The 17,446-nt window shown below is 45.5% G+C and overlaps 1 protein-coding gene across 4 annotated transcripts in view; it reads right to left on the bottom strand.

Annotated features, from left to right (window-relative positions):
- Positions 1-17,446, bottom strand: part of rbfox3a (RNA binding fox-1 homolog 3a) — a 960,486-nt gene that overhangs the window by 80,902 nt on the left and 862,138 nt on the right. For 2 of the 4 annotated variants that reach the window (XM_034107791.2, XM_034107794.2), the window contains exon 7: positions 6,423-6,602. In XM_034107791.2, coding sequence (XP_033963682.1) covers positions 6,423-6,602 — 180 coding nt within the window. The remainder of the gene's footprint in view (positions 1-6,422; positions 6,603-17,446) is intronic. The other 2 variants (XM_034107792.2, XM_034107793.2) reach the window with 2 other exon arrangements.

The following is a 17,446-nucleotide window of genomic DNA, read 5'->3' as shown; positions in this document are numbered from 1 at the left end:
GAAAGGGGGGGGGTGTGGAAATGGAGTGGAAATAGTCAGGGAGACGTCTGAACAGCGTGCTGCATGTTAGCCGCTAGCATGCGGCCACCCAACCTGCTGAGGTGGATTCCATCAGTGTTGAAGAGTGCGGGTCGGTCCCAGAATAGATTAAAATTGTCAATAAAAGCTAAATCGTGAGCTCTGCTGGCGGATTGGAGACAGGTGTGGAGGCTGAGGATCCTAGTGAAACGCCCTGCTCCGCGGGCCAGCGTTGGGATCGGACCTGAGATAAAAACCGACGGAGTTTTCACAACTCCGTAGAAGATTAAAAAGTTTCTAAAAATCATTTTTGTCAGCTCTGACTGCTGGCGGGCTGTGTCATTAGACCCAACGTGGAAAATTAGTAGATTGACAGAGGACGGGAGTGAGTGCAGCAGCCCCGGGAGTTTATCCAGGATTACCGGGACTGTGGCTCCAGGGAAGCAGCGTGTGGCTGCATTGAAGAATCTGATGTTTCTGGTTATGGAATCCCCGATTATTAATGTGGTTGGGGCGAAAAGGAGACGAGGGGGTGCCGGTGATTGAGGGTGTGGTGACCGAGCAGGAGAGTGTTGTGGTGAGACAGTAACAGCTGGGCTGGGAGAGGATTTCCCCGCCGGCTCAGGGCCCGGAAAACTTCCCGAGTGTCTCAGCACGGCCTCTTTGAGGAGTTTACGACGTGAGGAGGTCGCCAGACGGGATGAGGGATGCCGAGTTGACTTCACAGTGGCCTGGGAAGCAGCACAAATACTGTCGGCTGCCGGCGCAGGAGTTGCAGTGTCGGCAGGGTGCAGATCTGGACTGGTCAGTGCCACGGAAGCATCAGCTGGATGGACCGGATCATCTGGACGGGTAAGTGCCGCGGGAGCATCAGCTGGATGGACCGTATCGTCTGACAGGGTGGTGAAGCGGTTCTGAATGCGTAGGCGAGGCAGTGAAGTTACCCCATTCAAAAAGCTCCTGCGCACCACCTCAGACCACGACTGCTGATGGCCAGGTGTCGAGGAGTCGGAAGGCCGTGGACAGGTGGAAGGATCCCACAGAACTGTGTCATGGATAGTTGTACTGAACGAGGCAAGCTGTTTAGACTGCACCGATGCTACCTCCATGAGACTGGACATGAGAGAGTCTTTTTCTTTCAGCTCTGCAGAAAGCCGTCGGATATCCTTCTTAAGGTCTGTTATCTGTGTATTAGCTCTCTGAAGTAGCACATAATGCCCAGGGTGTTTTGATGGCATTTTTAAGTGTAAAACGTTTAGGGCAATTACTGTCCCATGCACCAATGCCAAACTGCGTCAAGATGTATATATATAAGCAGGGGTGGCTAAATGTTGTAAGCAGGAGAGCTAGATGCTAACAGGTAGTGGGAGCCTGTAAAAAATGCGACAGTTCGTCCGACAGTTTGTAGAGTTTTCAGTCCGGGACATTATTTGAGGTGCAGCCCTAGATTACAGATTTCAGCCACATCTTGAGAATGAGAGAATTGAATCAGTGAAGTGGTGCTGTGAGTGCCAATTATCATTCTACCATTAAAACCCTCTTCCCCGGCCTAGTAATTTCCCTCCAAATGTGTTGTTCTAATTATGAATTAAATTGAAATAAGCTTGGGTAATGAACCCAGTTTTATTCCTTTACGAGGCCATACCCTGCGAGCGCCTGCATTGCTGCAGTCGTACACACACATCTGGCTTTATTCCTGTCCTGAGCTGGACTTCCAGAAGCGTTTGAGGGAGTATCACAGTGTATTATTGTGTACTTCTCAGAGATAGACCTCCAGCTTGTGGCGGCATCACCTTTGATTGAACCTCTTTATATGGCTTTGTTTAATGCATTCGTATTGCTTTTCTATTACGGCTTTTGCTGAAATGACACAGAATTCCATTTGCTGTAATGCTCTAGCTATTGCCTTTGTTTGCATTGTGGTGGTAGTCTAGCAGAACCATAATGGGAGATTGAGCCAGTTGCTCACACGTCTCATTTGAGGTGAATGTGGTACAGTGTCACTGGAGCCCTATTGTGGCAAATCTGGATGTGGTATAGGAAATGCAATGCCAACAACCATTCATCCTCAAAGTTGGACCATTCAAAGACAGAAACGAGAAAAGTTGGTTACGAGAGTGTAAACTACACGTGCCTGTTTGTCTTTTACGTTCTTTGCTACAGCAGAAAACAGTGAATCAAATGGATTAAACTGCCATGTGAGAAAAAACAGCGGTTTGAGAGTTGCTGGGTCAGAATTTGATTTAAAACGTTTCTAGAAAGCCTAAAAGAATGATGGGTCTCCAAAGAAATATAGGTTAACTATTACTTTACAATGTAATTAAAAAGAAACTGACTCACTATACTGAAGACATTTTTGCTGCCAACAAAATTCCATGAAATGAGTTGAAACTATATAATTTTAAGACCTTTGACAAAAATGACTAACTCTTATTTCATTGTTTTGATGCAGATGAGTAGAGGGCCAGTCTTTGCTTTATTTATAGTTGTGTGGATCATTTCTAACTTTGATAGTAGTATTATACACATCAAGGTAGTTGCTGAGATCTGGGAGCGTTGTCAGAACGATGGACACACAAAGCATCACGGGTTGTAGAGAAGGAAGGACCCAAATGAATGAGACAGGAAGAATTAACAAGAACAGGGCAGAACTACACGTTGCAAGAATCTGACAAAGATTAAGCAGGACTCAAACAGAATCTGAACTAAGTGCTCAGGTGATTGCAGGGCTAAAGGGGAGCAGGTGAAACTAAAAGAGTGGCAAAGTCACGCCCATCTACTTTTAGTACATGACAAGTCACTTGTTAGACGCTTTCATCCAAAGCGACTTCCATACTCAATACTGTGGACAATCCCCACAGGAGCACTTTGAAGTGTCTCAGGGACACAACGACATGCTGACTGCAGTGGGGTTTGAACCTGTGCTCCCCGGATCCCAACACCAACGCTCTATCCACTGCACCACACGCCTCATCTACTTTTACTTCATTCTGAAAGAAAGAGATGAAATGTGCCAACGTGACGGCCATCTTGGTGTTGGTGACGTATGCAAGACCAGAGATGTAGTTCATTGAGCGCTTCACACAAAAACATGTGTTACTTCACAGTTTTACGACACATTTACATTTTTTTGACTCGCAAAATTATCTTTTAAATTGACAAACATCATATGTGTAATTCGTTGCACAATTCAAACGGGATCAAAAGATAATCTTTCTCTCTCCATTGACTTCAATGTATGATTTTTCCAAAATAAGGTCCCATGGAGGTCCTGAGGGACTTCGCCTCTCTATAAGGCCAGGACACATAATCAAACAGGCAGGACAACACACAAAGACAGGAAGTGGAAGCAGACATGACACAGATGGAGGGAAACCTCTCAATAAAACAGGAGACCAGTAAAAAGCATCTTAAAATGATAAGAATATCCTCAACTTCAAAATGGCTGCTTACAGTTGTAAGCTTTTGATAAGCATGCATTATCCCTGTGTATCTAACCTTGTTCAGCTGCTTTCACTCGACTGGTTTTGACATTTTAATTGCACAAAAGTACATGTCTAAAAGGGTATTTAGTCATAGAATATTACTTTTTAACCTTCACTTTGACTGATAGAAAAGATGGTGAAAACTATTAAATAACCCTAAATTGTTAAAAAACGGAATTATCATTAGGTTGAACGGCTAGTATGTTGTGTTCATTGTCATAACACTGTGAATATCAATTGTTTGCTGTTTAATAGAGCAGGATACATGTTCACTGGTTTGATGGAGAGGCTTCCCGGCCCAGGGATTTGATGCTCAGTCTTTGTGATGGTGCTGTTAACAGGACTGGATCAGACCTCTTAGCACCACTGATTGAAGTGAGAGCTACCGGATTGTCTGTCTGTTCTAATTCCTTTCTCCTGCTTCCGTATCCGTCTGCTTCTGTCTTTCTCACAGTCTGTACTTCACCTCTACCTGATGATGTCACTGGGTAATGTGGTGCAGTGCCCTGGAGACTTCACTAAATGACTGTTGAGATAAAGTTTCACACCTTTAGAAGAATACACATGCTAAAACACAAATCCAAACGCATGCACACATAGCTCACCCATAACTGGAGCTGTCACCATATACTTAATTAGGATAAGCTCCCTTTTAACCTTGCTAAGGAATCCAATTAATGATGTCTCCACTGATGGGTCAAATCGAGAGCTGTGAGGCTGGAAAAGGCGAGGAGGTCATCCCCCTCCTCCTGGAACAAGGTGACTGCAGCAGCAGATGTTCCACTCTATTAGAGGAATTGGGAAGGTGGGTGGTGGTGTTCAAGGGGGGTACATCTCCAGTCTTATTATAGTATATTAAATGTTAATGCTGGATGTGTGGCAGGTCATCTATACTCAGTAATGTTAAATGGTGTGTTAGTGGTTGCATGCATGTATAGGTAAACTTCACCTGGGTGCTCTTTCTCTCTCTCTCTCTCTCTCACACACACACACACACACACACACACACACACACACACACACATACTGGTTTTTATCTGAATCAGGGACCACATTTCTGTATGGGGACCAAGGTTTTGAGGTATGCACAAATCAAGTTCACTCGCAACTGCTTTATGCGCGCACACACACACACACACACACACACAGTATGGTACTAGCTGTCTCCTATCTTTTTTCCACCTTAGTCCATTTCACTTAGATATTTAAATATGCAGAGATGCATTTGCGCGGCAGAGACTTCTCTCCATCCAATGGTGGATTAACAACTTTTTATAATTAATTATTTAACAGTTATTTAAGTTAAATAATTACTTCCCTGTACATTTCCTGTATTATACTTGTACACACCATGTTTTATTAGCAAAGAGTTGAAGAACTACAGTGTGGCTATCCACCACTCACATTCTCCACGGACCACTTAAAGAGGGACATGGGAACACTACAAAGGATCCGGGTCATTTGGGTTAGGGGTCATACGGAGGTAAAGGTGTGAATTATTTACAGCTTCACAGAGCTGAATGGAGACAGTTCTAGTTGCTGTTCTCGACTCAAGCACATCGCGTTCTACTCAATGAAGGGTCCAGTTTTATGAATGACTTCTATTTAAAGTTGTGTGCATGGCTTATTGTGGCTCTTTTGTTTGATGCTTTGCAAACACATGTTTTGCTAAATCTGCTGAAAATGCTCATGAAAGCATTTCACAAGATCTCCCCTGATGTTCTGATTCCAGCACTGACTTCCCGTGCTCCTCTGTGATGAGCTGGAGAGCTGTTTCTGGGAGGTGAGGATTGAAAGACGCTGTGTCAAATCAATTAAACAATGACTCGATTTGAACACGAGTTGGCTGATTGGTAAATAAGTGATTGGTTCTTGGGAAAGGAGACAGTGAGAAGAGAAAATGATGAACTGTGTCGAAGGTTGAATACCTAAGCAAATTATTCCCTAACATACATTATATACATTTTTATTTGGTTCAATTTAAATTTGTATTGGACATTCTAAGTTTCGTTTTTTATGTTTTTATTCATTTATTCTATTGAATTTTTGTATAGTTTTCCTTCTAAAATGGAGCAACTGTAACACAACTTAAAACCATTATTCATTTAAGCATTTCATTCCTTTGAGACATTACATCACAATTAACATGAAGGGGTTAACAGCCTATTACATCCAATCAGGGTACATGCAGGAATCCTGAAGTCAAAGGTAAAACCTTGGCGACACACTTGACCTCACATTGACTATATCCAGTATGGATCGTCCTTCCTCCTTATCTTCCAACCATTCGGACGCTAACTTGCATTTCCCCATAACGATGTTGTTCAACAACCGGCGTAAACGGAGACGTCCTGTTCAGATGACGTCCAATCCAACGGGATGCCACAAATAAACTGCACAGAATCACACTACACACCTACGCCATGATTACATTCAGGCAGACTGGAGAACACAACCTCTCTGGACCATTCATATACTTATTGGAAACAAGCTACAAAATGTAACACCTTGGAAAATGCCCTTTAATACTTTTTAATAGCCTTAATTTTCACTAAATTGATTTATCAACTTGTAATACTTTTTAAGACCCCGCGGACCCCCTGACTATATACTATATTAGAAGTTGATACAGTTAGTTCATCTGCTCATAATTGATCTCCCATTTATGATTTGCTTTGCTCATGATTCTGGTGTTGCATTTCCTCGTCATGTATCTTTCTAAGATTGCACATGCTACTGTTCTTGACAGTAGCCTACAGGCAAGGGCAGGAGTACAGTGCTGTAAGGTGAGCGACATTCCACCTACATATTTACGATTGCCCTGCAGTGTAGCATATCTCACTTTAATAGCATCGTGTGTGTGTGTGTGTGTGTGTGTGTGTGTGTGTGCATGCGAGTGTAGTGCAGTTGTCATCTCACCCCGAACATTTGCCGGAGGTCGGGATCTCGGAAACGGAAAGGGATGTTGGAGACGTGTAACCTCTTGGGCTGCTGCTTCTCCGACGAGTCGCTGGATTGCAGGTGAAGCTGGGACACCTCCGTCTGTGCAGCCTCTTCTGCCTGCTGCAGGGAAACACACAGCGCGCTACGCATTAGCTCCTGCTGTGGGAGAAACAAAGTGTTCAGATAACTTAAGGAATACCCAAGTGAGAGGCAGGATGATGACTATCATTGACATTGAGTGGCATGAAGGGAACACATCCTACAAGGGTGAGGATTGAAAGTGGTGAAGTAGAGGCCCAGGAGGCTTTGAAGAGTTTCAAACACCACTCCGTATCTTCCTGTTTAGCTTTCAGGGCCTTTCTTTGCTCTCACTGCATTGGGGTGTGTCCTGGGAGATTAAGGAAGCTCTCTAAGATAAATAAGAAAACATTTAACAACCTGTACATGTTAACACAGAAGCTAGTTGTGTCTAGTTTATATCTCAACAAAAGCCTTTCCTTAAGTGTAATGTAATCCTCCCTGCACACACATCCAGCAAACTGAGAACACAACCTCGTAGGTAATATCAGTTTAAAAAAGTTTAGCAGTACTTGTACTCTACTTTTTAACATGCAGAGATTCGATAAATACAGCTTGCATGACAACGTACACAATATGGCACAGTCAGGGGTTGAACTGGGATCCGTTATATGGGGCCATCTTGGTTAATAACATTACAAACATCTTTTCAAATATTGAAAAACCTTTCCATTTCAAAGTGCCATTTTCAATTAGAAAGCACATTTCTTTGTGTCATTATTAAGATCACAATGATTGATCATGCTTAATCTGGGGTACTGTAACACTCATAGTCAAAGCAGAGAGACACCTTTACTAAACCAGCCAAAACTAAATGAAAATAAAAACACCGTGATCGCTGGCTGCTGTCTGGCGATTAATTATGAGGGCTTGATTTGATATCAGCAGAACTTATTTTTGGCAGAGCGTGCACTTTAAACACAAAACACATTGTTAAAGAAGAGCAAGGCTGATGATGCAAGACAGTTGGATTTCTGGTCAAAAAGCTTGTTGGCAATATTACTGTAGTTTCTCATTTGTTCTCATATAATGACATTCATTACAATGTAACAGCTAGTAATGAAACCATAGAGCTATATATTCATCCGACTCCCTACTTATTTATCTAAGAGTTTATTCTAATTTTGAATTGGGTTGGATGGGATGGATTAGATTGACGGGCAGATTACTGCCATGTCAGCAGTAATGTGGGTGCTATACTTGAGTGCTCCGGTACAGAGGGAGCTTAGCCTGAAGGCAAACCCAACCACTAACCAAGGATCTACATTCCAACAAAGAGCTGAAATAAGTTTATTTCACAAAGTGGCCTTAGAGAAAGGGTGAAGAGCTTGAACATCTGCAAAGAGCTTAGGGTGGAAGTGCAAGTCCTGCAAGAAGCCTCCCTGTGGAGGTAATGTGGGCTCCTAAGACCCCTGTGGACAGCCAGAACCAGCTGTCAATGTCAAAGTCAATGGATTTATGACTGAGTTTTTGGTTGGATGCCTTAAATAAGGTATATGGTCATGAACACAGCAGAGAGCGGTGCAGGACTGAGTTCTAAAACCTGACGAGTTAGCATTTTACCACTTTCGGATCCCTAATCCCAAAGGCAACCATGTTTTGGTGGAGATTCAATGTCTTTATACAAGCTTGCAAGATGTTCACTTTTTGTTCTACGACAAAAAAACTGTCAGTAAATGCCCCATTTGTGAAAGCTTTTTTGTTTAAAAAAATGGCTAATTAGTGACTAAATAAGGCTTTTTAAACGTCATAATGCCAAATATTAGCCACCTTTAGCTTAGCGGTGGTGATGTGAAAGCATGGGACCGCGATGTATTTAGCTATGTGGACATAATCCTGCTGAACAAAACATGTACGTAGTTATCATAATGTGTGTTTGCCAATTATGTTATTCCCTGCAATAATCCAATTGAAAAATCCTGGTGGCTTTTTGGTGAGGCAGCCCTTGGATGCTAACTTCCAGGTTGGTCAACAACACACATGAGTCATCACTGCACCACTCTATATATAATAATAATAATAATAATACATTTATTTTGGGGGGTGCCTTTCATAACACCCAAGGACACCTTACAGGGCATAGGGGCAATATAGGGAACAATTAAAACTGGATTTAGTGAAGTATCAGCCGGGGTAAGACAAGACAAACAACAGGAAATGGACTATAAGAGGACACAAGAGGACACAGGGTACAGCTTATAAAGAAAATGCAGGTGAACCAGTTTGAACAGGTGGGTTTTGAATGTTGTTATGGAATCAGACTGTCGGATGTGTAGTGGCAGGGAGTTCCAGAGTCTGGGAGCCGAGCAGCTGAAAGCTCGAGCACCCATGTATGGATGAATGTATTAGCTAAGGAAGCAACATCAGGTCCTGTGTAGTTCTGGGGCCAATACACCATAGTTGGAAGCTGTATGTCCCACTTGTATATTTGGAACAAGCCCCAGGAACAGCACAGGGCTGTAGTGAATTGGCTGAGTTGCAACAGTGGTAAATGCATGTCATGTGATGTATTTGGCACCAAAAATAGTTATATCTCTCACAGGCTCCGCCCTCTACTGGACTCTATGGGTACTATCTTACCCCGCAAGCATTCTCCCACTGAGACTTCTATAGACGTAGCTGGCCCTGGGCGGGCCTACCTGAATGCGCGCGCATCACACCGTATAAAAGGAGGTCTCGCCTCCTGACTATCATCCTTTTCTCTTCAGCAAGCGGAAGTGTTTTCACGGAGCTTAGAAAGAGGAAAAATTAAGACTAATGGAGTCAGTTCTCGACCACAGGACCAGCCCGAAATGTCCAAACCTGATCGCGGGAGCGGATCCACACCCCTGCTGTTTTTTGTGTATGGGGCCTAACCACGCTGTGAGCGGTATGGGCCCGACGCCGGCATGCTCAGCCTGCCAGATGCTTCCTCGGCTCACGCGTGAGCATCGTGGGCAGCATTTCCTGTCAGCAGAGGCTCCGCAGGAGGGGGTGGAGGATTCGGATCTCGACGTCGTCGAGATGGGCGAGTCAGGAGAGGAGGAAGCGCCGTTCCGATTCTCCCTTCCGTGGGGCCAGACAACCCCGATTCCGGAGGACGAGGACGCCTCTGTGTCGGGAGGTCCGACTCTCAGGTCTGCACGTTTGGATTTCCCAGCGGTGATGACCCTGGCAGCGGAGCGCGTAGGCCTACCGCTCTCACCACCGCTCCCACCACCGAGGCCTATAAGCCGCCTGAGACAGGGGTTTTACGGCCCGGTGCATCCAGCGCAACCGACCTTCGTTTCGCCCCAGCTGCCTGATATATGGCGGTGTGTGGAGGCGACATGGCAGCAGCCATTCAAGACGAAGGCCCCAGTGGCCGCTATGGCAGGCATCATCAAGGTGGAGGGCCGCTCGGACACAGCGTGTGCGGGGGTGCCCCCCCTTGATGAGAGCCTGGCGGCCCATCTGCTTCCGCGGGCGGCTGGTTGGGCGGAGGGTAAGCAACCCTTGCCCCCGCTGCCCCGGGACCGAGTCACTCTGGAATATCTGGACAAGATGTTCAAGCTCGGTACGCAGATGGCGGCTGCAGCAAATAATCTCGGCGTGTCACCCCTCAGGCCCCCGTCCTCCTGTCACAAGATGGGAGCGATTATCCGGACCGCGCTATAGGTCAGATGAATAATCTTATTCATGGCGTGGCCGCTGCAGCAGGGCGGGTGATTTCCTTGGCCACAGTGGCGTCTCGTCACGTGTGGTTGGGACTCACTGCCCTATCTAGAAAAGACCGAGAAGATCTCCTCGGAGCCCCCGTGTCCACGGAGGGGCTCTTTGGGTCAATCTCCTCGGTCACTCAGCGCTTCAGCCGGCTGGAGGAGGAAAGGGTCCAGCTTAGCAGGATGCTACCGAGGGAGCGCAGTGCGACAGTGAAGCGGAGGGAGAGGCGCCGGCACGGGGGTCCCGTAGCCGTAGCTGCGGCGCCCTCCACCTCTACGGCCCATCCCATTTTGCACAGCACAATTGATCACACACCTAACCAGATTAGGCTTTGCGATCAATTGGAAAAAGAGCACCCCCGTACCTCACCAACGGGCGTTGTATTTGGGTGTGGTGCTCGATGCAGGCACGTTGCGCGCCACCCTGTCAGAGAGCAGACGTGCGTCCCTTCTTCAGGGGGTACGCAGACTGCGACAGGGGGCAACAGTGACAGCTTTTACTGTCATGCAGACGCTGGGTCTCATGGCGGCTGATCACATGAGGGTCCCGTTAGGGTTACTACATATGCGCCGCCTGCAGAGATGATTCTCCAGCCTGCGCTTGGATCCCAAGAGGCACAAGCGGCGGCTGGTGACCATACCCCCCCTCAGTGAGGGGCAACCTCCAGTTTTGGGGGTCCCCAGATCACCTCCGGAGGGGGTCTCCACTGGGACGGGTGACTGGACAGAGGGCTTGCGCATTCAACAGTGAAGGTGTATGCAGCAGCCATCTCGGCCTGCCATGAGGGATTTGGCGGCAGGTCAGCCTTTAGTCAACCACTGATGTCGCGGTTTTTAAAGGGGGTCAGGAGGCTGCGCCCAGTAGTGCACGCCTCCACCCCACAGTGGGACCTGCCCCTAGTGCTCGAGGCTCTGGCCTCGGGGCCATTTGAGCCTCTGGAGCTCTCCTCTCTGAAAGCATTGTCGTGGAAAACAGCTTTGCTTCTTGCCTTAACGTCAGCCAAAAGGGGTGTCCGAGTTAACTGCTCTGTCGGTGCACCCAAGTTGTTTACTGATTCGGGGTGACCGGAGCGGCGCGACACTCAGACCGAACCCCTCCTTTGTGCCCAAAAACCTAAGCAGTGTGTTCAGGTCGAGGGCTATTCAGTTAGGGGGGTTTAGTCGCTGTGGGGGCCAGGGAGGCTAGACTGCACCTCCTCTGCCCGGTGCGTGCGCTAGCATATTACGGCCCTTAGACGCACCGAACAGCTGTTCGTGTGTGTGTGGGGGGCGGTGTGACCGGCGTGCCTGGCAGGCTGGCTCTGCGAGTGCATTGCACATGCCTACGGACAGGCAGGGAGAGCCTGCCCCACGGGGGTTCGTGCGCACTCCACACGGACTGTGGCTGCGTCGGCAGCCTTATTCAACGGTGTGAGTGTGGAGGATATATGCACAGCGGCGTCTTGGTCGACGCCAGGCCCCTTCATAAGGTTTTATCTCTTGGACATGTCGGACTCTTTCTCCTCGTCTGTGCTGGCGGGGGCAACACGGGACTGGTAGGGGGGAGGGGGGAGGGGGGTTGTGGGTCCCGGAGGGTCGGGGTGGCGCACTGGGCCCTTACAGGGCTGGAGGGCTGCTCTCCTCCTGCCGAGAGCAGGAGGGGGGGGGAGCCCTCTGCACTTTAAGCAGAATGACTAGAGACTAGATCTAACTCTAAATACCCATATGAAAAAGATCGGTTTACATTTTAATAATCAAATAAGTATGTGAGCATAACCAATAACCCATAGCCAATAACAAGTAACGTATTTTATTTTTGTTCATTCATATCTTATTTTACTATTTTATTAATGCATATTTTTTTATCTCTCCAGTTTAAAACGATATGTCTGGTTTACTGTCCTATAGTATACATTGGAATGATTTCAAACCTGTTTTATCCCAATAATTATAAAGGACAGCCTTGGAAATATGTGTTTACATAAATTGTGACGTTTGAGACCCACTGAGATAACTTAGACTAAAGTGAACTATCTAAACCCTCAGAGTCCTTTACCTCACTGAGCTGTAGTTATCAGCCTCAGTCTGACTGGAGAGGACTCTCCCTCCACATCATTGTAGAAACATCTTCTTCTTCCGTGAGAGCAGCTAGCACCAGATGCTAATAACAACAGCGCGTACCGGTCCCTCGCTCACTCCCACGCTCACTCGCACTTTGGCTGTGAGCTGCGGTTGCCAGATAAGCCAACATCCCCCATTTTCATCACTTACAGCGCCCATCGTACAGGGCGAATGAAACGTGTAACCGGGATGAAAAGGGTGTTACATTTACTTAATTATGAATGTTGTTACATCAAGGCCGAACATTAGGATGAGCCCCAACGGTCAAAAAATGTTTTTTTCTCCCAGAGCTGTCAGCGCAGCGCCTCCAAGGCGAACATCTATAACGCCCTGGTCTCAGGTTACGCTGTAGGAAGTGTAGGTACAACCGCAATGTGTGGGTTGTTGTCGTTGTACTATGGGTACAACGCTACACTTTGGGTACAATGCTACACTTTGGGTACAACGCTACATTTCCCGCCCCTTCGCAGTCATACAGTAGGCTACGGAGAGCGGCGAGAAACATTTCCTCAGGCATCGAAAAGCGGAACCGAAATTCACATGTCTAAATGATGCCGTTGGAATCGAAATGTTGGAACCGGTTCTCGGTACCCAACCCTATGTAGAAGTGCTGTTACTTTGATGTTAAAAAAAAAAAATACATTCATTTTCTAAGCATGTTTACCTTGAGTATACAACTGATCAATTACAAACATTACCATATTGCTTAAAGGTCCCATGTCATGCTTTTCCGGTTATTACCCGTCCCCTTGTGTTATGTAGCTTTTTCTGCATGTAAACAGTCTGCGGAGTCACAAACCCTCAAAGTACACCCTGTAGCGAGTACAACTCTATCACAGAAAAGACCTGTCTGTGCTGCCCCAGAACGCCTCATTGGAGATTTCTCTTTTTCCATTTATTTCTTCCGGAACCCGCATGACGTTTGTGTGTGCTCAGGATGAGTTTCGCCTGTACTGGTGCAATGTTTACAGTGAGAAGCAAGCAGGAGAGAGAGCCCAAATAGTTGATGTACATAATTAATCAGAGCAACATGGGGAAGTAGGGGTTGAAAATAGAAGGAATGAAAAAGAGAGATGGAGATGGAACGATGATGTCAGCTAAACCTTCCTGATCAATGAGAGAGCATTGAGAACACTAAGGGAGGGAGGGCGAGGCGCTAAGTGCTGATTGAAGAGAGAGCGTTCCAAATAGAGGGATAGGAAGGTAAGGGTAATGGCATTCCATCTCAAAAACACGCACACAACTCACGATCCTCCTGCAGCACTACAGCTACACTTCCACATCCACTGAACAACTGTACTACTAATTGCAACTTAATTAAAATGTTACTTTGACTTGTGTATGATTTAAACAACTTTGTCACATACACTTGATAGTTCTCACATCAAACTGAGTTAAAAACGCCATTACCATAAAACTAAATGAACATTAAAGTTTGATATGATCTACCTTAGGTCACAGTTTAAGATCATTTTCAGAATGATATCAGTAGTAGTGTCTCTACTGGGTCATGTCTCCATGCTTTAATGTTCAAAAAGATCTTTATTTTTCTCATACTGCAGCACCTCTTTTCACCCTCTGTCTGAAAAAAGAGCCCAGTCTGCTCTGATTGGTTAGCTGGCCGGCTGTTGTGATTGGTTAACCACTTATACATGTCCTCCCCTATGTAGGATTGCTGGCCAATTGAAGTGTGAGTGTAATAGTGATGTCATTTTGTACCAGAAGTAAACAAAGGATACACATTACAGGAAAGGGAAAAACCCAAAAAGCATAATAGCGCCAGAAATAAGTATAATCCCATTTCAAATATAATGTGATTGTTGCAAACTAATTGTTTTCTTTTAAATTATTCAATTATTATTATTATTTTTGTCATATTATACCATACATAGTTTTTAATATATCTATATTTCCTGTACATTTTATTCTATATTTTTCTTACAATGTATCTTCTTTAACTGTGTTTAAATGCAACGTATACACCAAGGCAAATTCCTCCTAAATGTAAACCTACTTGGTTGTTTCCGATTTCTGAAAAGTTCCCCTAAGTCTCGTTCAGTGACTTCAGTCTACAATAAAACATACATCAATTTGCATTACAATGTTATTTACATGGTAAGTCCATTACACTGTATGCAACCTAATCCTGTTCACATGAGCCAATGTGTCATAACTAGGGATGCACGATATTGGTTTTTTGAAACCGATAACGATACCAATAACTTCCTGCTTCTCAAGACCGATACCGATAACCGATAATAATATAATATATATATTAGGGCTGTCAGTCGCAGTGGCGAGCCGTCAGGGCCCTCTGTGAGGGCCTAAGATATTCTAAAAAATAATATTTGAAAACATTAAAAAAAACAACATTTAAAAAAAAAATATTATTATATATTGTTTTTACTCTACTTTTTCATTAGTTTTACCGACATAACTCGATTTAATTGTATTTAAAATAACATTTCCAAATAAATAAATCCTTCGAATCTGCCTGTTCAGTTTCTGTTAGAATGTGAAGGGTTAAATGCCGTTTCTGCGAGTTACGGAGCGTCCACACTACAGCTTCAAAAAAAGCTTGGAGCTGGGCGTGTCTGGAGCTTGGGGATTTTATTCAAGCAACACGGCCAACAACCAATCACATGAATCTCCCGCCCCCGACATACAAAGCAACAAACCCCAGGGATTTTATGGGAGCAATATATATATATAAACTCCCCAAACAGGCGAAAACCTACCAGTTTCCCCCACTGTCTCTGCCACCTCCCTCCATGCCTGGTTCTTCCGGTTTGTATCCCGGTAGGTGAAGAGGGTCTGGTCATACAAAACCGGGTGATTTGCTACGGCGATAGTTAGTTTCTCCTCCAACTTTTTTTGAAATATAGAAATGAACGGCAGGATATCTCTCCCAGCTTAGACGCGGTTTGATTGGCTACGGCTTGAGTTGTCAGATTTTCCGAAACGGGATTTGATTGGCTGGCGCTGGCTACGCCGAAGACGGACCGCTATGCTACCCACAATTCAGTTCGGCGAAAAAGCGAGGCAACGTGACGTCACCCCATTGAAAGTGAATGGGCAGATTGGAGTTGTCGACGCTGTAGTGTGGACGGGCCGTTACTGTGAAGACGGGAGAGCTTGTTGGTCCCTCTCTACATTCACAGAGGGCCCGCTATAGTAACGGCCCGTCTACACTACAGCGTCGAGAGCGTCGAAAGCTCCAAGCAGCTCCAAGCTGCCCATTCACTTTCAATGGGGTGACGTCACGTAGCCGCGCTTTTTCGCCGAACTGAATGGTGGGTAGCGGAGCGAGGCGTCTCAGGCGACCCAGGCGACCAGAAGTTGAACATTGTTCAACTTCTGGTCGCCTGGACGCCGGAGTAGCCAGCGCCAGCCAATCAAATCCCGTTTCCCAAAATCTGACAGCTGAAGCGCTAGCCAATCAAACCGCGTCTAAGCTGGGAGAGATATCCCGCCGTTCATTTCTATATTTTCAAAAAAAGTCGGAGGAGAAACTAACTATCGCCGTAGCGAATCACCCGGTTTTGTATGACCAGACCCTCTTCACCTCCCGGGATACAAACCGGAGGAACCAGGCATGGAGGGAGGTGGCAGAGACAGTGGGGGAAACTGGTAGGTTTTCGCCTGTTTGGGGAGTTTATATATATATTGCTCGCATAAAATCCCGAAAACGGGGGTTTTTGCTTTGTATGTCGGGGGCGGGAGATTCATGTGATTGGTTGTTGGCCGTGTTGCTTGAATAAAATCCCCAAGCTCCAGACACGCCCAGCTCCAAGCTATTTTTGGAGCTGTAGTGTGGACGTTCCGTAACTCAACAAGAGAGTAATGTCAAATGACCAATCATATCTTCCCTCTAAATGGGCGGGCTTTATTTTCGCGGACTTTATGACAAGTTCCGCCCGCTGTGAGGTCTATGCAAGTGGTGCAGTGACGCGTCCTAAAACCCGGAAGTAAGCTGTGCTCGGATTCCCTCGACAGAAAGCAACGGGATTTCTCCAGAGGGTTTTGGAAAATAGCTTGAAATAAGGTCTGTGGAAAACGAACCTGTTAGATAAATGCACGTTTTGTTCAGCCGGATAATATCCACATGTCTACCCTACTGTTATTATTTTTGAATCATAAATCTAATCGATAGATTTATAATTGATAGATTTATGATTGATAGATTTATGATTAGCATAAGTTCGTTCATGATGGCTCACTTCAGTGATAGTGATGACATCGTTGCGAAATTATGAACAGAGTCATTTTCAAGATTGAGTTACAATGATAAGCTGGAGTGGCAAAGGATCAGCTGCATGACCCGCAAGTGCTTCATCCAGAAGGACAGGAGGATGGACTTTGTGTTTCAGTGATTTATCATCAAAGGTAGACCTAAGTCATTTTCAATATAGGCCGCCGAATTACGACTTAATTCATTTGTAATTGTTACTTGGCTGTGGGTGCCCTGTCATGATATTCCGCTGAAGTATACGCTGTGACGTAATAACTCTTCTTTGAAGGGGGGTCAGAGGGCCTAGGTATAAAAGTCACGGCTCGCCACTGGTCAGTCGATTAAAATATTTAATCGCGATTAATCGCACATTTTTGATCTGTTCTAAATGTACCTTAGAGGAATATTTTTCAAGTTTGTAATACTCTTATCAACATATGAGTGGACACATATGCTTTATGCTAATGTTTATTATCATTTGAACAATGACAAATATTCTCATGAATATTAAACACAACAACCAGAACATTACAAATATTCGCCTCAATTCAACCTGGAACCTCTCATACAATAATACAATACAAATGGTGTGTGTGTGTGTGTGTGTGTGTGTGTGTGTGTGTGTGTGTGTGTGTGAGTGTGATGGATCGTTGGAGCTATGTGCAACTCAAGGCATATGCTCGAACGGGAGCTGCCTGGACGCTGCAATCATGTTGCACACTATCCGTGCTGAGTGTGCTGACTTCTCCTACACTGTCCCACTGTCTGGCTTCCTGCATAAAGTCAAGTGCTCGGCGCAGTTGTGGCGAAATGTCGCTCCTCTGTTTTCATTTAAACAGCTCCTTATATCCGTTAGCGCAGCTAGCTAGCACCAGATGCTAACAACAACAATGCACGTAAGGTCTCTCTCT

The sequence above is a fragment of the Pseudochaenichthys georgianus genome, chromosome 19, assembly GCF_902827115.2.
Source record: "Pseudochaenichthys georgianus chromosome 19, fPseGeo1.2, whole genome shotgun sequence".
NCBI lineage: Eukaryota > Metazoa > Chordata > Actinopteri > Perciformes > Channichthyidae > Pseudochaenichthys > Pseudochaenichthys georgianus.
The sequence above is the reverse complement of the archived record's forward strand: the minus strand, read 5'-3'. Positions and strand labels throughout refer to the sequence as shown.